The sequence below is a fragment of the Acanthochromis polyacanthus genome, chromosome 19 (assembly GCF_021347895.1).
Source record: "Acanthochromis polyacanthus isolate Apoly-LR-REF ecotype Palm Island chromosome 19, KAUST_Apoly_ChrSc, whole genome shotgun sequence".
Taxonomy (NCBI): Eukaryota; Metazoa; Chordata; class Actinopteri; family Pomacentridae; genus Acanthochromis; species Acanthochromis polyacanthus.
Genome location: NC_067131.1, coordinates 28,298,887 through 28,323,588, shown reverse-complemented (window position 1 = coordinate 28,323,588; position 24,702 = coordinate 28,298,887). Strand labels below are relative to the sequence as shown.

The 24,702-nt window shown below is 39.0% G+C and overlaps 1 protein-coding gene across 9 annotated transcripts in view; it reads right to left on the bottom strand.

Moving 5' to 3' along the window:
- Positions 1-24,702, bottom strand: part of LOC110960444 (SRC kinase signaling inhibitor 1-like) — a 206,479-nt gene that overhangs the window by 18,115 nt on the left and 163,662 nt on the right. For 6 of the 9 annotated variants that reach the window (XM_051939806.1, XM_051939807.1, XM_051939810.1 and 3 more), the window contains 10 exons: positions 23,820-23,860; positions 23,513-23,536; positions 18,943-19,103; positions 18,674-18,849; positions 17,615-17,745; positions 14,006-14,153; positions 11,382-11,703; positions 10,052-10,397; positions 8,576-8,718; positions 4,607-4,756 (listed from right to left, as the gene is read on the bottom strand). In XM_051939806.1, coding sequence (XP_051795766.1) covers positions 4,607-4,756; positions 8,576-8,718; positions 10,052-10,397; positions 11,382-11,703; positions 14,006-14,153; positions 17,615-17,745; positions 18,674-18,849; positions 18,943-19,103; positions 23,513-23,536; positions 23,820-23,860 — 1,642 coding nt within the window. Of the gene's footprint in view, positions 1-4,375; positions 4,490-4,606; positions 4,757-8,575; positions 8,719-10,051; positions 10,398-11,381; positions 11,704-14,005; positions 14,154-17,614; positions 17,746-18,673; positions 18,850-18,942; positions 19,104-23,512; positions 23,537-23,819; positions 23,861-24,702 lie in introns of those variants that run through there. The other 3 variants (XM_051939812.1, XM_051939809.1, XM_051939808.1) reach the window with 3 other exon arrangements.

Here is a 24,702-nt window from a genome sequence, read left to right as displayed (position 1 = left end):
CAGAGGAGTCATGGGTGTCTTGGTGGCCTCCCTCACTAGTCTCCTCCTCTTGTGCCATATTCTTTACATTTCTTAATGACATATTTGACTGTATTCCAGTTTATTCAGTGAAGAGGAAGCTTTCTTGTTTCCATCCTCTACACTGAGTTTTTCTTTTGTCTTCTTGGTGTAGGTATTTCCAGGAGAACTGATCCCCAACAGTCTTGGAGCTTTAAATGATTAATGTTTTCTAACACATTCAGTTTTTCGGCGTATTTCTGACTTTCTGACATTTTTTATTGTGCAAATAAACAAACGAGGTGAATAAATGTGGCCCATTTTGTTTTTAAGCCCCTAAGAATAAAAATGCTCTGCTGTGGGGAATATACTTTTAATGACCAATATCAGAGAGAGAGACGGTGTATTTGTGCTGACATTAATCACGGTTGGCAGAAACTTTAAAGTGCCTTCAGGAATAAAAGCAGCATCTGAATTTAAAACACCTGCATGTGAGAAAATAGATTCTTTCAGAGGAACATTTCTGTCTGCAGCTCTGAACCTGAAACCTCACCCTCCTCGCCGTCCTTTATTTTGACAGCTAACTGCTCGGTGGCGTTGCGCGATAATTCCAACAAAAACAAGTCATCTTTACTCCGCTAAATGTGTCACGAGAGCTGTCAAGACGTGAACTCGCTGCTCCCAGGCTGCCAGGATAAACCGACTACATCATCGACTGCAGCCCCGTGCTGAGTCACCACACATCACAGCATCATGTTCACACAGCTACAGAACAAACATCATCTTAGGCTCATGTTCAGAGGAAGAATCAGAAGAGGTGGGAAACGGTTAACAAGGACGGAAAGAGAAGCTCAGATCAGCATCTACAACTGAAACCACATATTTAGATCCTATGTGTGATTTGTTTGATTTTTCCATGTAAAACATATAAAGAGTGGGGATTGAACCATGTGATTACTATTTAATAAGGGCGACTATAACTGAATACAGGAGGTTCTCCGTTTACGACGTCCTCGACCTACGTCACTTCATCGTTGCGTTGGAACTGGTTACGTGGAACTAGGTGGCCAGCAGAGCGGAAGAATACGTCGTCATGCGGTGCTGTAAGACAGCTTTATTTACTAGGGCTGGCCCGATTAGCAGTGTCTGGGCTGCGGATATTCGGCCCCTATTAATTCCGAATATCCGAATACATATTCGGTCGGGGGTGACGGACGACGGATGGTGACACAAACGAATATTCGCTTCAGTCCATAAAGTCAGAAGCAGTAAGTAAACGAAGGAAAGAGATGACTATTCGGATAGCAGGATCAGTTCCTATAGTAACGCCCGAAGGGAGGACGCATCGGGCAAATATTTGGATCTCAAAATTAATATTCGGATACCATCGTCACGAGTGAATATTCAGATATTCGGGTCCGGCCCTATTATTTACATTCGCCGGTTGTACGCGGCCTTGGATTGTGCTACATTCACCAACTTTTAGCCCTTCATTATAACTCCTCAATGTAAGTCAGACTCTTCTGACGCTTCGAAGAAAAGGAAAGCTGTTTTCATGGAAGTGAAATTAGATATCATAAAATGCTCAAATTGTAAAAAAAAAGTCCAACATCTTCTGTTATCGGCTTGTAAAATGACTCATACGTGAATGAAGTCATTGGTATTCATGACTCTTCCAAAGAACTGATCGATATCGTGATGCACGTAACGGGTTAGGGTTAGGGTTAACCCTAACCCTAACCCCCTAACCCCCCTAGGGTTAGGGTTAACCCTAACCCTAACGCTTGTGGCGGAGACGGGTTGTGGCAGAGACGGCCCGAATATTCGGATCCGTTCGTCTAGTCTGGGATCCAAATTTTGCCTTCGTTTTGTCTTCAGTTAAACTGAAGAATTCCCAAACAGCGGAGGTCTTCAGCATCTTGTCTTGTGTTTATGCAACGCAGTGAAGCGTGACGTTAGAGTCGGCAGCAACCTGGCCATTCGGGTGGTGTTTACAAACACGATTGGAGGAGCCGAGATGAGCCGAACATGACAGGATGTGCTGAAGTGGGCCGAAGGGAAGAGACGAGCGCCGAATATTTTCATCTGGGGGGAGGAAGGGGTGATCACATAGACATATGTGGATATGTCATAGACATATGTATGTATTTTATGTGATCACAGGACGGGATGAGCCGACATGAGCTGATGTGGGCCGAAGGCGGAAGGAAGACAGTAGCGGCGAATATTCGGATACCAAAATTAATATCCGGATACCGCCGTAGCAAACGAATATTCGGATATACGGGATATTCGGGTCCAGCCCGACTAATTACATCAATACAATACATCAATATATTTTGTATGTTTGATAAATTATAGTACAGATATTGGCAAGATGTAAATAAAGACTGAAAATCAATAATATCTGGGAGTTAAACACAAGAATATTAACCCTTTAAGCTTCAGTGTACCGCCGGCGGTACACCTACTAATTTGCATAGGAATTTCAAGAATGTCCGACGGGTGCAAACGCGATTATACAAACACTATACACCGATGGAAAGCTTAGATTCTCATGAATCCGCCGGTATAAACCACTTTCAGATGCGATTACCACAGCGGGTGAGAAAAACACATTTGTCCGACAAAAACAAATATTCATCCATCCGTTCTCTATACACGGCTTCAACGCACACAGCGCGACTCACATTTCCGGGTTTATTATTACACACAAAAAAAAAGATTCCACAAAAAACGGCCATAATCCAACCTTTTACATCAGATGACACAAGCCAGTAAACTATTTTGTCCAAAACATGTCCTGAAGTCAGTATAAAATCCCCGAATCGGTCGTTTTCAAGGAAATGCACCTCCCGATGCGCGTCCAATATTCCCCGTATTTTTCGTAATTTTTTTATTTAAAAATAGAATATTAGCGATTTTTTGTACTGAAAACGGCTGGAATTGACTGAAGCTTAAAGGGTTAAACTTACGCATACAGTAATTTAAGATCAAACATTCAAAAAGATTGATCCAGATTTAGTGTTGCTCACTTCGCAAGTTTTCAGTTTGGTTTGGAGTCTTCTAAAACTGAATTTTCTTACATTTTGTCTTGCTAAAGTTGTCCAAGATGAACTGAGCTTTAGCAACCTATCACTGATTTCCACTGAGGCTTTCTTAACTATAAATGGAGGCTGTATCATAGTTAAAGTTGGTTAAATGCACCCATTCTGTTATACAGCTGATTACAGTTAAATCTCTACACGATCAGGCTTCAATCTACATTTTACAACTTCAGAACCTCAGATCAGAGAATCTGCTGCTGTTTAAAGTCCCAGAGTCCAAGTTTATATCAAAAGGAGCTCATGTTTCTCCTGTTTTAGCTCCACATTACTGTCAAAATCCTTTGAAAAACCAACTTGTACTTGTATTTTTACACTTTATACTGTTGCTTCTCAGGTTTTATTATTGCATTTTATTCTTGTTTATAGCCGTAAAGCACTGTGTAAATCCAGTTTTGAGAGGTGCTACAGAAAAAAAGTTTATTACTATTGATTTTTTTTCCTCTCAAAAGTTAGTTTCAAAAGTGTGTTTATTCCAGCATCCGTATTAAAACCCTTCAGCTCCGCAGTTAATCAGAAGCAGATTTAGATGCTTGTTGCTGAGGGGAAAGCAGCTTAAAAATCAGAAATATCTAATGATGAAGACAGAGTAGGTTTAGTTTATTTTGACTTGATGAAATATGCAAATACTCACATATTAGAATCACTTTAAGTACTCCAAAACAATTAGAGTAAATGTTGTTTTTAAAGATTTGTGACCTTAATAGTGCCAATAAAGCTGCAAAAAGCTAATAACAGACAATATTTCTGTCGAGCTACACTAATTTATTCGACCTTTTATTGCATTTGGTGGCTTCTATTTTCATTAAATTCTTGCTTCTGGTGACTAAAATAGAGTTTAAACTAGATTTTACTACTGATAGTTGTTCATTTCCTGCTGGTGTGTGTTTTTCTTGTCTAACATTGTTAAATTCATTGGGCTTCTCTCTATAATATCATCAGACCTTGATGTCAGCATGTGCAGCTCAGAGATTATGTTACATGAATAAAAATTAAATGAATTAACTCTGAACAAATAAATGTGTAGAAAAGAATTCGAGTGAATCGAGTCACGGCCAGAAAAGTCCTGAGTAAAACTGCTTTCTAGAGCTGCATTAACTCACTTTTTACACCAGTATTTTCTCTCATGAGGGGTATTTTCTCTTCATTTTGACTCCTGCCCTCAGTAGAGGTGTTTACGCTCTTTTTGTTAGTCTTTAGGAAGCTTCAGCAGCAGAAAATAAGAAGTAGTAGATCAAAAAGGGGGAAGTCAGCAGGAGTAGAGTCCACAGGTGTGACAGCTGGAGGTTTTAATTTACCTTTCTGCCCAGGGAGCCAAAGATGCAGCGAGGGGAGGCCTTTGGTGGGGAGCTGCACTGTTTACTACAACCTTTAACCGGCTCAAATATCTTTGTTGTTGTCGTGTGAAAAAGTGCAGCACAGACATGTTAAAAAAGCACATAAAAAAACTAAAATCTGCAGCACAAATTAAAGGAAGAATCGGTCGGGTGTTGGAGATGTCGTACCTCCAGCTCGGCGATGATCTTCTCTTCATCGTCTTCGTCCTGAATCGCCGACGCTGCGATCACTGGAGGGGTGGAGGCCGGTCGGGGCGTGTCGGAGGGGGTCCGCCTCAGCTTCACCAGAGTTTTAGGTAAGTCACCGTCTTCTTCCATCTGAAAACGTCAAACGAAGACAGTAAAAGCAGGATCCCTCTGGTCGTCTACACCTCCAGACTTGGTTTATTCCAACAAAACACCAATCAAACAGTTAAAGTCAGTGGATACACTACTGTTCAAAAGTTTGGGGTCACCCAGACAATTTCATGTTCTCCATAAAAACTCACACTTTTATCCATGCGCTAACATAACTGCACAAGGGTTTTCTAATCATCAATGAGCCTTTCAACACCATTAGCTAACACAATGTAGCATCAGAACACAGGAGTGATGGTTGCTGGAAATGTTCCTCTGTACCCCTATGGAGATATTCCATTAAAAATCAGCCGTCTGTTGATTCCCAAGGGGAAATTTTGTAAAGCGTAATGTATGTGGGTGGTTTGTAGAGTGAATGTTGCATAGAATTTATTTTTTACTGTTATATACCGGCAGTCTACAAGTCAACTACAATTTCATTTAGCAGACGTTTTTATCCAAAGCAACGTACATCTGATGAAGACTGAAGTCAGATGATGGAGGTCGGGTGAATGAGGTTCATGCAGCAACAAAACTTTCCTCTCCTTTTATATCCGATTGCTCGAAACTTTTGAGTTTTGCAGACCATGATATCAGGATATCAAGGGACTTGTGGCCTTTGTTTCCAGATGAGACTGAGAATTTTTTAAAGCGACCTCATATGGAGTAAGTTAGTGGCAAAACACGACACTGATCATTGCTTTTGGTTATTGTTGTTTCTTTGGATTTTGGACCAAAAACACAAGAAGTTTTTCACTGAAAATGTGCAACATCTACAGACTGCCAATGGTGTTTGATATAAAACACCGATCTTACTTACTGGTAGTTCAATTTATGAAAATTTAAACACTTCATGACCCATTTCTGTGCAGAAAGCCCACGTAAACCTTGTGGGTAATAATATAAACAGAAGACTGGTCTATTTTTACGTTTTCCGAGCAGAAACCCACCATTTAATTTATTTTATTGGTATTATGTAGGAGGTGTAATGTTGCAGCAGCTGCTTCGTGAACACAAAATGTGAAAAAAGTAACACAAAAATGCACGACGACAATATTACTGCTTGAAATTAAAGGTGCACAATGAAGTAGTCCTCCAAATGTCTGTAAGTCACAGTGAGATAAGCTGAAGTTGTAAAAAGATGTGTCCGTGATGTAATACAATGCAACGCTGAGTGGATTTTACCAGAGTAGAAGCACATTTCACAGACTGAACTTTTCTGTAAAAACCTTCCAAGAGCTACTTGACACTGTTCAGCGAGAACGGGTCGAGGTCTCCGAGGAAGGATTTCAGCGGCGTGTAAAATCAATGCCTTGAAGAATTCTGTCTGTTCCGGAGACAAAAGCGAACTCGGCTTGGCGAGTTTCTGCACACGGAGAGATCAGGGAGGCTTTAGAGCTGCAGCTCTGAAAACCGAACCTGAAACTGCCCCCAGCTGACAGGAAGCTCAGCCTGTTGTCTGGTTTCTTAACATGTAGGAAAGAATCCAAGTAGACCCACAAAACATGTTTCTGAATCCCTGTACGCATCTCATTTCCCCGGAAGCTGCAGACTGGGGAGAACCGACATATTTACTCAGACAATAAAAGATATTTCATCCATGAATGGCTGATGAAAGCCTGATGCTTTGTGTACGTCTGCTGTCACGGTTGTCGATAAGAGAACAATCTGTTGCAGAAGGCGACTAAAATGTCTGCAGAGAAGCAATATCTTAAATTCATAAAGGAAATCAGTCCAGCAGCCACTTCTGATGTCTGCAATGTGAGTATTTAGAGAGCTGCACTTAATACTACCAGTCTGGCAGACTTTTAAAAGGAAAGAGATATTTCATTTTGACAGGGACAAGGACAAAAGATTACGGCTGAATTCATCACGCTCTGCTGGATAATGCAGGTTTTCACCTTCTTTTAGAGCTTTAAATGGACAGCCAAAAGTACCGTAATTCACCTGGTTGCACAAGTTTAAAATCATGAATCTGCTTTTTTCACCATACCTGAGATTTACAACAAGGTTCCAGATGTAGCTGCTTTTGACTTCTACACTTTGAAGTAAAATTGAAATTTTTATTCTTAGTTTACTAGCTTTACTGCTGCATTAAGTTCAACTGTCATTTCTATTTATCTATTGCACCAATCTGAAGAGAAACTGTGACTTCATTGCTTATTCTCTATTGGAAGAGTGATAAGAGCTATTTATGAAGACAAATTTTAGTTATTATAATTTTGGCTATTTTCTTCAAACAAACAAAAAAAATTCGCACTGAGTGGAATTAAAACAACTTTGCTTACTTTGTTATTTTGTAAAATAAAGATAATATTAAGGAACAGCTTCGGGTGCAGAAATGCTTTGTTTTTTCTAAATAAATGGCAAATATATTCAGTTGACAAGCACATAAATGGGACTAATTTAAAAACTTTAATACTTGTAGTGTGCAGCTTTATTTTCTAAGTAAATGGTATCCGTTTGGATCAGATCAGGCAAAAAAAAATTATGATAACATGCCTAATTTTATCTGTAATTATCATCATTCGTCTTCTTTCTGACAGTAAGAAACTGTTATCCAACTTCATTTATCATTGTAAACATTGTCTTTATCACCTCAGAAAGCAACAATTTGTCTGACTTTTACTTGACAACATTTAATTATTCAATATGTTTCTTTGTTCTGTTATTTTTTACTCACATCATGCAAGATACAGCTTAATCCGACAGTCAGCCTGCCTTAAAATATCACTATTTATCTGAGAAGTTTACAGTTTTGAATAATATAAGATCAGCACTTTCACTGTCAGACTTGCATCATATTTTACCTTTTGTTTTTTTACAATTTAGTCTCATAAAGTTCTGTTCTGATGCTGTTATACGTTTGTCTAGTGGCTCAAACAGCTGCCAATCCAGTAGCAAACATCTGGTGTTATATTTGATATTACAGTTATATTAATAAGTGTAAGTAAGAGGTAGAGAAAAGGTGAAATAGAAGGTATTTTTGCTCACATTCTCATTTTTAGTTAATCAAAGTATACTCGAAGCTGCCTAAAACCAATTCTGAAAAGGAAAAGATATGAGATCTAAATACGGCAACAGGACAAAAACCAGAAGAGAAGGAAAAAAAACGAAGTCAGAAATGATCTCAGTCACGTCACACCAGAGAATCTTTTCCCTCAGAGTCCTTTAAATGTCGCTCTAAGACACCCGCAGCCTTCTGGCAGATCAAACACACTTTAGGTGTGATTTCAGAAACCGACGAACATGTTTGTGTCGTCTGTCACAAAAGCCAACACACCCAGAGCTGACATCTCCACATTTCTAAGAGAAACTGCACAGTTGGTTCATTCTGGGCTGTTAGAGTCAAACCGTTTCTCCTCGATCTGCACGAATCTCATGTGTGACTTATTTTGAGCCCCAAATGCAGAATTTCACAGAGAGGTGAAGAGTTTACATCTGATTATAGACATAACTCCTGAAAAGCTTTGGGTCACACAGACAATTCCATGTTTTTCATGAAAACTCACACTTTTATTTATGTGCTAACATAACTGCACAAGGGTTTTCTTATCACCAATGAGCCTTTCAGCACCATTAGCTGGGACTGCATTCCATTTAAAATTACTAGACAGAGAGGCAAAATATTAGATTTTCCTCTAATTTAACACCTCATATTTGGGTGAAAAATGAGACGTAACCAGTTTATTGAAACATTAAAAAGGTACATACATAGCATCAGTCATCATATCTGCGTCTAAAAGTGAAAAAATGCTTAGCGTGTCTTCCTCAAAAACAGCTCGTCTTAAGTCGTCTCACCTTCAGGCTCTTGTTGGTGACGATGACCTCTCCGGTTCGGTTGGTGGTGATGCCGTGGACCGACGGGAAGCTTCTACGAGGAGGAGGTGGAGGAGGAGACTTGGAGGGTTTTTCTGTTCGGTATCTGGCCACACTGAGGTCCACTGAGAAAACACAGAAGTTCAGACGTTTAGTGATGAAAATCCTGCAACACAAACTGCTTGTGAACTCCAAGAAGCACATTCTGGGTGTTGTTTTTTCCCCCCTCCTGTCAGATTTTAGCTCGTTTTTCACTCTAATATAAAACTCTGCTCCTCTATGGAAACAGAACAACTCAAAGAAAAACAAAAAATGGGTCCATTTTCTCCTGTTCATGTTTTTCTTGGGTCCATTTTTGATTGGTTTAGACATTTTTGGATTTTGTTTTAAAACAAACAAACTACAAATGGACCCGCTTCCTTGTTTTTGGTTTAAACAAACCAGCTTTCTCATTTCATTGCTATTGTTTTTCCTTTTGAAACAGAAAATTTCCAGGCTCATTTGTTTTTGACATATTGTTGACAGAGATTGAAAATGACAAAAAATGCAACAAAAAACAAAATGAGAACAAAAAGAGATTCAAAATGCAAGAGACAAAAAACAACCAAAAAGAGATTGAAAATGATAAAAATGAGGAAAAAAACAACAAAAAGAGATTGAATGTGTCAAAAAAGACACAAAAACAACACAAAGATTGAAAATGACAAAAAAACAGAATAAAACAACAAAAAGAGATCTAAAATGACAAAAAAGGAGAAAACAAAAACAGATTGACAATGACAAATATTTAACAAAAACAACAAAAAGAGACTGAAAATGACAAAAAATGCAACAAAAAACAAAATGAGAACAAAAAGAGATTCAAAATGCAAGAGACAAAAAAACAACAAAAAAGAGATTGGAAATGACAAAAAATGAGGAAAAAAACAACAAAAAGAGATCTAAAATGACAAAAAAATAGAATAAAACAACAAAAAGAGATCTAAAATGACAAAAAAGGAGAAAACAAAAACAGATTCCAAATGACAAATATTTAACAAAAACAACAAAAAGAGACTGAAAATGACAAAAAATGAGGAAAAAAGAACAAAAAGAGATTGAAAATTACAAAAAATGTGAAAAAACCCACAAAAACAGACTGAAAATGTCAAAAATGAGAGCTTTGTCACTGTTTTGCCATGTTGTTGTTTTTCCCTTCTAAACTGAAAATTAGAAAGCAGATTTATTTGTTTTTGACAGTTTGCTTTTTTGCTTAGTTTTTTGTTTTTCTCTCAAACCGACATTGAGAAAACAGTTTTCCTAGTTTTATTTTGCATAGACAATTGATGTAATTAGAGTGATTTCTTTAACTTTTCAAACTCGGTCCAAGCCAGTTTAAAAAACATGTTGTAGTTAAAGAAATCACTCTAATTTTACATTTTTAAACAGCATTATTAACAGCAGACTGAGGCGACTGACCCGACCCTCGATGAGAACCTCCCCCCTCCATGTTGTTCAGCTTCTGGGCCGCCAGCTGCACCTTGCCGGGCTGCGGGTCGCCGCTGGGCGTGGTGGTCATGGTGGTGGCGGCGGCCGAGCTCCCGGTGCCTCCGGTCGCCGGGGCCGACCCCGTGGTGGAGGTTATGGGGATGGTGATCTGGGGCTTGGGGGGCACCACCGGCTTGTTTATGTGCCTGGCGGCGAAGTCCAGGTCCGGGATGGCTTTCATCAGCTCGGCCTGGGTCTCCTCCAGCAGCCGGTTGATGTCCTGAGCGCTGAACTGGGTCAAGCTGGCTCGTTTCTCCTCCCAGTCCCGCTCAGCCGCCTGATATATAGGAGAGAGAAAGGCTAGAAGATGTTTCTAGAAAACCTTCAAAGTAATGAGTTAATATTTCTGAAGAGGGATCCATTAAACTCTCCCAGTGGAGAAGGAACACGTTAGTTAACAAAACAGCTCAAAGTACATTTTTCATGTTTATAGTTTGGTGAGTGAACAATTATTGAAACGTCTGAAACTATTTCACATGTTTGTGCATTAGCAACAGCACAAAGTTAGCTCTAAAGTGCCAGAGATTAAAAATGACAAGAGACAAAAACAACAAAAAGACATCGAAAACGACACACAAAAAACAACAAAAGAGATTGAAAAATGACAAAAATTAGGCAAAAAAACAACAAAAAGAGATCAAAAATGACTAAAAAATTGACAAATTAAACAACAAAGACACAGAATGTGACAAAAATTAGTCAAAAACAACAAAAAGGTAGAAAAAGACAAAAATTTGGCAAAAAAACAAGAAAAAGATTGAAAATTACTAAGAATTGACAGAAAACCAAAAAAAAGATTTAAAATGACAAAAAAATGACAAAAATTACACAAAAACAACAATACAGACTGAAAATGACAAAAAAGAGGCAAAAAACAACAAAAACAGACTGAAGATGACAAAAAACTAGGCAAAAAAATATCAAACAAAGATTGAAGATGACAAAAAAATTGACAGAAATTTAAAAGACTTAAAATGACAAAAAAAATGACAAAAAAAAACGACACTGAAAATAAAATTAGACAAAAAACAAAAAGACGTCCAGATGAATGATGTGCAGACAAACATAACAGACAGATGTGCGCGGTCTGTTTCTGATGCCGCTGGGATAAATGGAATTACAAACCGACTGCTGGTGTGTGATCAGAGTGTCAACGAGAGATTTAAGCACCTTCATGTGTAATACTCAAACGCTAACGGCTGTTTACCATCTGGCCGGCGGTGACATTTATGTACGGTCTGAATAATCTGCAGCTCATTACCAGTCTGACTTCGGCCGACACGGATTTATCGGCGGGGCGTCGGCTCGGCAGCTCGTCCAGGACTCGGTTCCTGAAGGTCATGGAGGGCTGGTTGTCCTGCTCGGGGCCCGAGGCGTCCGGGTCGCCCCCGGTGACGGGCATCCAGTTGGCGAGGCCGGCGCTGGTGCTGAGGTCGGTGAGGCTGAGCGGAGGGCTGTTGAGGATGTCGAGGTCGGAGCTTCGGTTCAGGTCGTCGGATCTCTTCTGCTGGTTGGAGACGTCTTCGGGACTCTTCCAGACGCCTTCGGTCACTTGTCTGAACATACAAGGCGGAGACAAAAGACTACAATACACACAGGACACCGTGAAGGTCCAGTCCACCTGCTAAAACTCACTTTGTCTGCAAAATGTGCAACATATATCAATGTATACTATTACTACTCTAGTAATATAATAATAATAATCCGGTTTATTATAACTTTATTATATAAAAGCTTTTCGACAGAGCTCAAGGCCAGTTTAAAAGTTAAAGATCCAAAGTTTCTTTTAATAACTGGTGTAATTATGGTGATTTTTATTTATAAAAAAGAAATAATTTACAAGAAATTTGAAATTTTAGATGTGACATTATGTATTTGGGCGATAAATTGTTATAGAAATGACAGTTCAGCCAAAAGTCCGTGAATATGTGTCGATATTTGTGTTGAGAATTGAAGAACTTTTCATGTTTATAGAATCTAGATAGTGTGCTTGGTTTCTTTAAAACACATTTTTAAATACAACGTGTGGAATAAAGTAAATCTGATGAAATGTCACGGTTTACAGCTTGGATTTAGCTCAATAACGGAGTTCAAGCTCAGTTTAAAAGTTAAAAATCCAAAGTTTCTTTTGTTTTCACAGTTTCTTACATTATTAATTGATGCAATTATGGTGATTTTTTTTCACAGCAAAAAAGAATTTAAAAGAAATGTGGCATTTTAAACGTGAAATTATGTATTTCAGGTAGGCTAGGTACCATTTCAGGTGAAAAAGGTTATTTTTTTTTCTCTTGCATACACATTATTTAACTGAATCATGATTCAGATTTCATTTTATTTAAAGCCTAGACAGTGTTTGGGTTCGTTCAGTGAAGAGTTTTGCAGAAAAACATGTTAATATTTTATAATTTTGACATAAGTACACAAACTGAGACATTTTAAATGATTCAGAGTCGTAGATATTCATCTAAATAGTCTCATAACGGCGTGTTTTGATGGAATAATCACCCGTCTGCTGAACTCTCTGAACCCTTCATTAACTGCAGCTCCAGTCTGAACCTCCTCTGATGTTTTTATCAATATTCAGACAGTATGTCTGTCCTTCAGGACGTTCTGGGATTATTGAGAATTTCACACTACAGTTTAAACATCACTTTTCATCATGGAACAAAAATTCTTCTTCAGATTTCTGAAATGTTAATCTGAGGTTGCATCACTGAGGATCCTGTGAAACGCGTCGGCGAGGAGGAGAAGTAAAAAAAATAATTCATATGAAAATCTACTTTAAGGATTTGCAGAAAAATCCCTCATCATTTTTATTTCATGTTATTCAGATAAATGTGGTTTTGGCTGCAAACTAGTTTTTCTTTACATCAAGGCGAGTCACTGTCAGTAAAAACATCATTCTGTCTATTTTGAGATTTTGGAATATTTTGCTTCCATAACATGTTTTCTTTAAGACTAGTGGAAAGAAAACATCCAAAACAGACATTTTATTATTTATTTTTCTGCACTTCTGTTTGTGTCTGTAGAGTTTTCTATCATCCTGTCACTCAGAAACCTCAGGAACATACAACAAAGTGATTCATTTGTATTCCTGTCCTTATTCTGAAGGTGTAACAGAGAAGTTTGTTCACATTTTACAACATTTCAGGCCAAAATTCACATTTTTTTGAGTTAATATTGTTGACATTATTTTCTGATATCTGAAGTGACAAAAAGAGATGTTTGAAGCTGGTTTTATCCAGTTTTCAGGTTTATGTTCTGGAAATTAAAGCAAATAGACATTTTTTAGATGCACAACACTGTTCAAAAGTTTGGGGTCACTTAGAAATGTCTTAATTTTTGAAAGAAAAGACTTTTTTTTCCAATGAAGATAACATTAAATGAATCATAAATCCAGTCTAGACATTGTTAATGTGGTAAATGACCATTCTAGCTGGAAATTTTTAATGGAATATCTCCATAGGGGTACAGAGGAACATTTCCAGCAACCATCACTCCTGTGTTCTAATACTACATTGTGTTAGCTAATGGTGTTGAAAGGCTCATTGATGATTAGAAAATCCTTGTTCAGAGTTTTGATTGCCTCAGTGATCCCAAACTTTTGAATGGTAGTGTATATTTATGCAAGTTAGACAGTGTGCAGGACTCTTTTGGGTGTGTTCATCATGTAGTCTTAAATTTTAAACATTCCCAGTCTATTATTCAGTGTTCTGTAAAATGACTGCATGCACATTATAGAAGCCGTCCTGAATCATGCAGAAAGCTCACATTAAACAATGAATACATATAAAACAAGAAGAAACTGCGGTCTGTGAGCTGACCTGGTTTAATAACAAAGTAAGACATTACCTAAAGAAACCGAGAAGCGTTTGATTCGAGTACCTGCGCAGCGTGCTGAGAGCATCCGTCATGGTGTTGCAGCGCTTCAGCAGGGCGTCCAGGCGGTGAGGCTCCTCTTTCAGGAACTTCACAGCTTCCACCTCCACCCTCAACACCACCCGCATCTTACTCTGCAGGCTGGGAAACTGGTCTGTACGGGGAGGAGGGAAAGGCAAAAGAACAAACAGTGTGGAAAAGAAAATGAGACAGGATGTCGTTTCTGTCACACAGAGAGGTTTCAGTGAGAGGACTCAGTGGAGATCGGCCAAAACAAGAAGAAACAACGTGGCAAATATGCAGTTACACAAACAGAGTCTGTGGAGACTGTGAGGAGAATTCAGTCATTATTTGAAATGTTTTAGACACAGATTTCCTAAACCAGCCGCCATTCAAATCATCAAAAATGGAGTGCCACAGGGGCCCGTCTTCGGTCCACTTCGTTTTACATCATATAGAATTAAAGTCATTCTTTCTGCTCAGCATTTTAATGTCCTATTTTAACATCCAAAGCTCCACTCCAGACCAGGCTCAGATTCTTCTCCAGTCTGATTTAATTGACTTTCAAACTGGGATGTTTTCGCCCCTGAATTGATCTGAGTTATTAAATATTTACTTTGATAAGACACACTTATCTTCATCCAGAATATGAAGAAAACCTTGAAATAACTACCATCTAAATACATTAATTTTTGCTAAATAGGCGCTGCTGTTTAGGGTTTATCTTTGTCTTTAACCCGTGTGTCTGTTGGTGGAAATTAGCTTTTTCACTGAGCAAACTCTAGCTGCTCCGCCCTGTTTAATAATAACAGACAGTGTAACACTGTTTTTTTTTTTTAAAGTGACCTCTAGGATGTAGAAACTGTCTTGTTTCCTAGAAAGCACACTCTGCACTACGTGTTAGGTTGCAGATGCATCTTCATGCAGTTTATTTTCATTATTTTTATAGGTTCCACTCAGGTTTTCTATAACTAAAACATGTCATTGTGCACTAATTGTACATGAAATAGAGGCAACTGCTTAAGTGGCTTCATTTCCTGAATCAATCTATCCATCTATCCATCTATCCGTCCATCCATTTATTTCCAGGAAGAAAGAAAATCTCCATTTCAATCCAACCAACTTATTAGTAAAGTACATCAAAGTTGTTAAAATCAATCCCATGAAAATATTTCAAAAATGAAAAGTTCTGCAACTCATTAACCCTTTAAGCTTCAGTCAATTCCAGCCGTTTTCAGTACAAAAAATCGCTAATATTCTATTTTTAAATAAAAAAAATTACGAAAAATACAGGGAATATTGGACGGGCATCGTGAGGTGCATTTCCTTGAAAATGACCGATTCGGGGATTATATACCGACTTCAGGACATGTTTTGGACAAAATAGTTTACTGGCTTGTGTCGTCTGGATGTAAAAGGTTGGATTATGGCCGTTTTTTGTGGAATCTTTTTTTGTGTGTAATAATAAACCCGGAAATGTGAGTCGCGCTGTGTGCGTTGAAGCCGTGTATAGAGAACGGATGGATGGATATTCGTTTTTGTTGGACAAATGTGTTTTTCTCACCCGCTGTGGTAATCGCATCTGAAAGTGGTTTATACCGGCGGATTCATGAGAATCTAAGCTTTCCATCGGCGTATAGTGTTTGTATAATCGTGTTTGCAGCCGTCGGACATTCTTGAAATTCCTATGCAAATTAGTAGGTGTACCGCCTGCGGTACACTGAAGCTTAAAGGGTTAAGAACAAAATTCTGCATCCAATCTGTTCCTAAAGTTCTGTAGGTGGTCATGAACCTTGTTGTAAAGCTCCAGTAGAACACGCTTTGAAATGTAGTGTTAGAGAGTAGAGCGTACTGTGGTTCTACAAGTTATAAAAGATAGAGAAAACAGGTATTCTCTCAGAAAATGTATTTCATATCAGCTGTAGTACCAGGTTGTTCCACCAGGTACTACAGCTGTCTGTAGTCTGATTTATAAACTGCAGCATCTCTGTAGCACCGTTATGATGCATTTAAAACGTTATTTTGTGACTTTTTTCTTTATCTTTATCAAAGAAATGTAGCTTCTCTCATTTGCCTATGTTGCAATTTCGATAATAGTTTGATTATTTGTCAGTCGTAGTTCACTCAAGACCAATTTTCAGAAATAATCTCCTTCTTTGGCCTTAAATCTTTATAATTTGGTGTTTACTTATGAATCTTTGGGTTGTTTCTGGTGATTTTTGGTTTGCTGGTGTTTTCCTGTCCTCAGTGTCAGTGTGACTTCCTGATGAGGCAAAATTTGTAGGATCCAGGTGAACGCATCGACTACAAGCAGCAGTCTCCACAACATACTAATGAGCCCCTCAGAGCTTTGGGTTTACTCATTAATACTGAAGATAGAGACGAAGGAACATGGGTCAGAGGAGCGGGACAAGAGGTTAAACCTGAAACTTCATGAATATCAATTAAAGTGTAAGAACATTTATAAATACATTTATCGGTGACTTTGCATGACATGAAATATGGACGTCCACGCAGTATTTTAGCACTTTTATTACTTGATCTATGACCTACAAGTACAGCACCGCTCTTTTAGGCATTTAATGATTAACATTGGTTTTCTTGGAGCAAATGAAGCAACATGAAAGGTTTTTACATGATCATACAGTGTCTTTGCTTGGTAAGCACATTATAAGACCTGCAGTAAAAGACGCTGGTACTATGACTCTGATGTAAACTATAACTTTGGTTGATGTATTACAATCTATTTGAAGAAAAAAAAACAGAAATGAACTGCAATCTTTAAATTTCAGGTTTGTTTTCTGCCAATAGGCTCAACATTATTCATTTTATTGATTTAAACATTGAAACTATGCCTTAGTCTATCAATACTTTGTGACTTCCTGCTATTTCTGTGAGACAAAATATTAAAAATACTTTTACTTATGAGGAAAAACCTTAATCCTCTGAACTACAAGCACTTGCGTAGCATTTTTTGTTTGGGTCACATTTTTACTCACTATAAAACTGGTTATATATTTGCCCTGCTGAATCAGTTTATTGGCCGATCATTCAGGAAAACATTGAGGTTCAGAGGCGTCACAAACTGGTCTGGCAGCTGAATTTGCCTCAAACCTCCACAACCTGCAGCTATATGTGATAAATTTATAAGCTAAGACAGTCAAAAATATTGATATAATTGACTTTAACTGTGTATTTCAATCAATATTCTTCAGTTTAATGTGACATTCTGACTCACATAATAAACATTCTGCCCTTCCGATATTCTATCCAAATACAGCTAAAGGTAAGGCCATCTTCAGTATATTATGTATTCGTCGAGGACTATTTTCAGAGGTGGACTGATACACATCATGCACATTAAGTGCTCTGAGGCTGCTTTGGAGGTGAATTGAAGGTAAAATAGGCAGTTTTTACTTTAAATTGATGGCAGTTTGAGGGTAAAAGCACCAAGTCAGACAGAAAAAGCTCCTGAGCGGCTGAGAGTGAAGCTGGTGAGAAAACGGACAAAATGACTAAAGGAAACACAAATTATCCTTCAGGGGAACTAATTGGACAACTAGAAAGCCACGGCGCCACCTCTAAACTTCAATAGCCAATGATTAGAGTACTTACTCTTGAGTTCAGTGAGCGTTTCTCCCAGCATCCTCAGCTCTTTGCTCTTCTGCTCCACGTCCTGCTCCGTCACCAGGCCGTGGTTAACGGACGAGTTCCTCTGCAGCTCCTCCACAGATTTCTCCAGGTCGCTGTGGACGGTAGACACACATCACTCTACGCTGCACACTGTTGCTACCGTTACCCCAGTTTTCATTATGCTATCCGTCTCCTTGTCAAACCTCAGAGCAGACCAGGTGCTGAGTGTTAACTGTAAACATCTGCTTTAAGGGAAAGAGCTGCTAATTAGGAAGTGCAGCCACTGTTGACACTCTGCGGTCTGGCAGCGGCTTCATCATCAACCGAGGAGACATTAATGCAAATTCTAAGAGGAAAATTACATCCACAAGAAGCTGAATGTAGAAATCAGCTTTGCAGTAACATGCAGGGAAAGGATCCAGGCTTCTATGCTCCCATATCGAGATCATTTCTCTATATAAGATGCAATCGAAAAGTTCTGGGACCGTTTGTATAACATGTACGTCATGGACATCGATCAGCCACAACATTAAACCCACTGACAGGTGAAGTGAATATCATTGATCATATTGGTAGTATGTGGTGTTCTGCTGGAAAACTTTAGATTTTGGTGTCCGTGTTGACGAGACTTTCAAACTTTCTGACACCTGGGTTCAAAAAGTGATACCAACAAAACTTTTGCCAATAGCTGACAGTACCTACTTTGTCTAAGAAAGAAAGCCTTTTCTTGCATTTGAGATAAGGAGTCAACAAGACATTTAAAATTACTGTTTCAAATAATCAGTTGTAACTCATATGGTTTTGCCACAAAGTTATTTCAACCCTGTAAAAATTCCTTAAAGCCAAAGTCGTTTTTTTTTCTCTCACACAAAAAAGTTCAGGGACTTCAAATATGTAAATATATATTTTAAGAGTTTGGCTATCCAAAACATTTCTCCTGTTTCATAAAGTAAGTCTTACTGTGCATATGCTTTAAGTTCTTAGTAATTTAATAATATTTTGGACTTTCAGTGGTTACAAAACAATCATAATTATGCTTACTGCAGCTGCTGGATGAGAAGCTCCTCCTGGTTGAGGTACTTGAGTCTCTCCTCCTCCACCAGGAGGCGCTGTCTCTGCAGAGGGTCCTCCTGGGTCCGCATGGCATCGAGCATCATGAGGCTCAGCTCCGACTCAGTCTGCCTCAGCAGGGACAGAACCGAGTCCTGGTTCTCCAGCTGGGAAACCAAGTCACAGGTTCATTTATGGTGCTGTCCGAGCGTGAACAATGTTTGGACACTTTTGAGTCACTGTTGTAGAAGTATACCAACCTGCATGTTACGCAGCTGTGACAGCTGTTTACGCAGAGCGTTGGTGTTCTGCTGCAGACCCTGTAGGTGGAGCTGCATCTGTAGACGTGACACCGGAACCGGCTGGTTGGGTCCTGAAGGTGGAGGCGGCATCAGCGCCAGAGGAGCTGATGGAGTCAAAGCTGCCCAGCAAAAATAAATATTTAACACAAGGAACTTTATTTAAGCATCAGGCTGTTTTCCACTGCAGGAACTTTAGGTGTCTTTTTAAGGTGGTCTGAACCTTCTGATGTTTTCTGATCACAACAACTGTAGAACATCTTCAGAAACGTTTTTAGGGGAGGTAAAATACCTACTTAAGGGTAGGCACTCCTGAGCACCAATGAAAAACTGCTCTACTTCTTGATACTTTGTCTTATTCCTACATGTTCACAGAACTGCAGTTATGTCCACATACTGGTATTTTTGTTTTGTTGCACTCAGAGTTAACGTTATGGCTGAATCTGTTGGATCATAAACAAAAACACTGCAGTTCTTAATCCTGATGGGTTAAACTTGAAACAGACTAATTTGGACTGGTAATAGTTGGATAAGACAACTGGCTACTAGTTAAACTGTGAGAGAACAAATGCACATTGGTTAAACTCAAGACCAATCCAGTTGGGTAAACTTCGTGATAAACACTAATTGGTTAAACTAAGAGACGATAACAAGCAGCATTTTCTGCCCTTTTGAACTCCCCATCAGGTATCAGTCTTCTTGACTCTAATGTGACCTTCTTCAATGTAAAATTCTTCATTTAAGTTAAAATAACAAACCCTCCACTGGTGTATTTCCTATGGACTCATAGAAATGGAGTTAAAAGTACAAGTTGTTGTTGTTGTGGTACACTCTGATTTAACAGCAAGGTCGAATATGTCAGACCCTACGCCGCTATGTAAAAACAACCTGGAAACGTTTGCACCACTTTGAGAATCCCCTGAGTTCCTGCAGTGGAAAATAACCGTTTCTTGGTGTTCTTTAAGAGAACACTGAGAGCCGATAGAAACTGTCAGAGAACTGTGCATGTTGCAGAACAGGACATCAACCCCCACCAGTTTGACTCCTGTGACCTCTAATGTCCATCTGGTTAGAAAACACAATTTGGCTGCCTGGACACAGAATATTGGTTTGCTCCAGGATTTGGCAACAGCAATCCAGTACAAGTTCTATCAGCGCTGCAGGTCAGGGGTGGAGATTACAGTCTTACATAGACTTAATGATAAACAGCATGGAGGAGGCTTCAGGGACAAACAGGAGTGAAAAAAAGCATTTCCACCAAATCCAAATATCTCATTATAACCGAGTCCCCAGACAGGCAAAATGTATGAGCGTCTCCAAATCAGATAATCCTTTGAAATGACAATGAGTGCGATGCTCTGACAGTAATTAGGGTGTTGAGTCACACGCATCATGCAGAACGAGACAAAGGGAAACTTCAAGACAACCAATCAATAACAGAGTGGGTTTTCAAGAGTTGCATTGTTACTTAAATTCACTAAGTCAGACCCGAGTGTCGCCACAACACCAGAGGAACATTTCAAACACTTCGGTGTCGACACTTTCTGGCCAGACGCTTCGAGCAGAAGAGCTAAAGTCACATATTTAGCCAGAATTCAGCCGTTCAGGGGCGTCTGATGAACACAAACTCTGCAGCCGTCAAACGTCTTTCAGTCACGAAGAAAAAGAAGCAGCACAAAGACGTCCTGCAGATAACAGCTCGAGTCGATCTAACTATTACCGCTGGCAGACAGACTGATAAATATCTGACAGATCCTAAGAGGAGAAAGATAGAAAGGTTTTTTTTTTTTTTTAAATGGGTGGACTCAAAGGTTTTAAAATGGGAGAAAGTCTGTGAAGCTTCCCTGAAATTTAAGTGGAAATATGATAAAGTACACTCAAGAAAAGTCTAATTCAAGCTGCAGTAAAATACCCTGGCTTATCTACAATTCGACAGGAGATCCCACATTTAAGAGGAAATTAATTAAAACTGAAAAACCTTCTTCTTCTTGGATGCTTCACACGACAAACTGAACGCTTATCAACAGAAATCGATTCATTTGGCTCCAATTCAGCTTTGAAAACATGCAGGTTCATACTCAGCAGAGGTGAGCTAATTTCTAAACCAAAAATATATATATATATAGAAAAACATTGACAAAATGACTACTCTGTTTTGGATTTAATGCAACTGAATGATTTCTTAGTCAGGAAAACAAGGGAAAAGTGAAGGACGGCAGCTTTCAGAAAGACACGTCCTTCAAAATGACACAGAGTTAAGGTCAAAATTATTAATACTCATGAAAGACTTTGATTTATAGCGAATTTTTACTCAATCAGAAGGCTTCTTCTGGCTGCAAATGACACGTATAGTGGGAAAATGAATGTAGGACATCACATTAGAGATGCTAATGTGGTTATTTTACAGTTTATTAAGCTTTTGTTTGCCACCACAGTCTTTCTTCATGTCTCCACTGGGGTTTTGTTTCACTTGAGGTTGAATCTTCCTCTTCATCACTCTAGTCTTCAGTTCCTCCACAGATTCTGGACTCCAACATCTTCATGTCGTTTTCAGTTCATTATTTCTTCGCCACCTTGGCTTTATGTTTCAGATCTTTATCTTGTTGGATGTTTTCCTCCAATATCTTCATGTCATGATGCTGTTTGACAGCGTTGATCGAGTTCCTGGGGTTAAACTTTTCTAATTTTTTGATTTTCATCTGATTTGACCACAGAACTGATGTTCAGCAGATTTCTTCTTTGTCCAGCTAGTCTTTGGTGATTCTGTCTTGTAGAACTTTAGTCTTCATGGAGATATGTCTTTCTGGGTGTCTGATTGAGATGTTTCTACCAGAAATGATCACATTTATCCAGATGTTCTTGGTTACTCAGTTTCCAACTACATTTGGCTTCCTATCAAGCTTTTTGCAGGATTCCAGACTGATTTTTCCCACTATTAACACTGGTACTACCAACCTTCCCAGTTGGTCTCACCAGAACATGCTTCGATTGCAGGTCCCCAATCGTTTGTTGGTACAATGTGGCATTAATCAACCTTGCTTGCTGGTGATAGTTGTGTCTTTGCATACTCAACCATGATATTTGCAAGATATCTTAACTGGAAAATACACTCACCGTCCACATTATTAGGTACACCCTGCTAGTACTGGGTTGGTACATCATGGTCTTAAAGGGATGGACATGGTCAGCACCAACAGTCGAGGAAGTTGTGGCGATTAAATGTTAATTAATTGGCAGAAAGGGGCCCTGAAAGTGCTAAGAAAATATCCTCTAACAAAATTACACCACCAGCAGCCTGAACTGTTGACACATGGTAGTATGGATCTATGTTTTGATGCTGTTCACGCTAAATTGTAAGCATCTGAATGTCCCAGCAGAATGGAGACTCACAACGCTTTCCAATCCAATTGTTCAGTTTTGGTGGATTGCAGCCTCGGGTTTCTGTTCTGGTGGGGTTTTCTGTTGCTGTACACCATCTGGATCAAGGTTTGAGGTGGTCAAAGATGGTTTTCTGAGTAATTTGGTAATAACCAGTGGTTTTTGAGTTATTGTTGTCTTGCTATCACTTTGAACGACTCCTGCCATTCCAACTTCTCGCATCAACAAGGCATTTTCACCCAGAGACAAGATATGTTCTCTTTTTTTGGACCATTCTCTGTAAACCCTACAGATGATTGTATGTGAAAATCCCAGTAGATCAGCAGTTTCTGAAGTAGTCAGAACAACCCATCTGGCACCAACAGCCAAAGTCAGATCACCTTTTCTTCCCCATTTTAATGCTCAATTTGAACTTCAGCAGCTCTTCTTGACCACGTCTACATGACTAAATGCATTGAGTTGCTGCTATGTGATTGGCCGAACATGTGAACCTAATAAAATGACCGGTAAGTGTAGATCCATTTGGTCTTTTCAGTTCAGAAAACCCTTGCAGTCTGGAGTTTCGTCTGTATGGAACTCCTGTACTTCTTGATGCTACTTTTCACTGCAGCTACTGGCACTCAAAAACACTTTCATATGACTTTATAACATTTCTCCATCTTGTGAGCGGCCATAAAATGCAACCAGATGTCTTCTCTATGCTTTTTGGTTTTCGCAGCTACTTATAATCGACTAGTAAGTGACTAGAGAAGTACTACATCAGCTGTCCTCCATTTAAAAAGCATTAGAACGCTCTGGAACATGGAAGAAACTACCAGGAGCATTTGGATGGCAAAGAAGCAGCGTTTTCTCAAAAATGTGCAACAATTTCAAGCTGTATTATTCATTCTGAAGATGGCGTTTCGAGTAAGAATGCAAAAACATCATTCTAACACAATGCCTTATCATCCTTTTTGTTTGTTTTTGTCATTTTCCAGCCAAAAGAAGCCACTTGATCCAATGAAAATGGTGCATAAATCAAAAGTTTCCATGTGTATGAATAGTTTTGGGCTTAACTGTATACTGCTGGGAAGCTAATGGGGCTCACTGGGAACACTGGGTTTGGAGAAGGGGGCAGACAGGGGGACAGGAATCAGACAAACACAGTAGCTACCTTTCTTTTTTTTAGTTCGTCCAGCTAAAACAAGAAGCATGAAGCACCAGTTACAAGAGCAGCAAAAAGAGCAAAAAAAGCCGGCACTGCACATGTGAAGAAGCTTGCAAAAGTCAGCCATTACGATCACATATGAGGCACTTTAAGAATTATGCAGAGAAACTGAAGTAGCAGCCCATCCGTGAGAGGAAGAAGAGCCAATTTATGTGGCTATCAAACAGGCAGCAGTGGGGAGCAGTGACAGGCAGTGATAGGAAATAGTTTGTCTTTTTTTTTTTTTTTTTTTTTCCGGGTAGCGAGCACTTACTGTCAGTTCCTGAGCAGTCACTGGCTGACTCAATCTTCTCCCTGGAAGAGGCAAGTGTTAAAGTACTTACAGCCAGAACACACTATCGACTTAGCCACTGAGAAGCTACTGATATACGGTGGAGAATGTGGAAATGTGGTGTATGTGCTGCTGCTGTGTGAGACTTTTTTTTTTTTTAATATAAATCTATTCCCCACACGACCAACGGGAGTGGGAGGTAAATTAAAGTTTTCGGACATGAGTCATCGCCGCTTTGCAGCTCCGTAGACAGATGCTGTTTTACATAAAATTTACATATATGAACACTTCCACTTCAGGGTTTTTATAGGAGACAATTCAGCGCCTTTTATCAAGTTCTAACCGATCAAAGAACGACAGAAACCATTAGGGACGATAAGGACCGCAATTAGTTATTGAATATAATGAATTATTTAAAAGGTATCTGCAGGTTCAGGAGGGTTAATTTAACACTGTTTATCATTAAATTTATGATATTAGGCTTGAGAAATGCAAATCAGGCGTCTAAATTATCACTTTTGTTTAAAAACTCACAACACTGACTCACAGAGAGTGATTGTTATGGTTGATTTGTTGGTCGATATGATTCCATCAAACCAAATTCTCACTGGTCAGACAATCTCCGGTATAACTTTCATGAGGAGAAAAGCTCAGCAGCGTTCCAGGATTTATCTGTTATTTTTAGCAGCAGAGGGAACAGACTAACTTATTTAACATTTACTGAATGTTTACTCTTAGTCGGCTCCAATGCAGTTGTCAGTGTGGTTGTATTTTGTTCAGACAGATGGACAAAAAGTCGACTGCAAACCAAGCAAAGAGCAGTTTGTGTATCTCAGCTCAACAAACCAACATGGAAGATCATCTA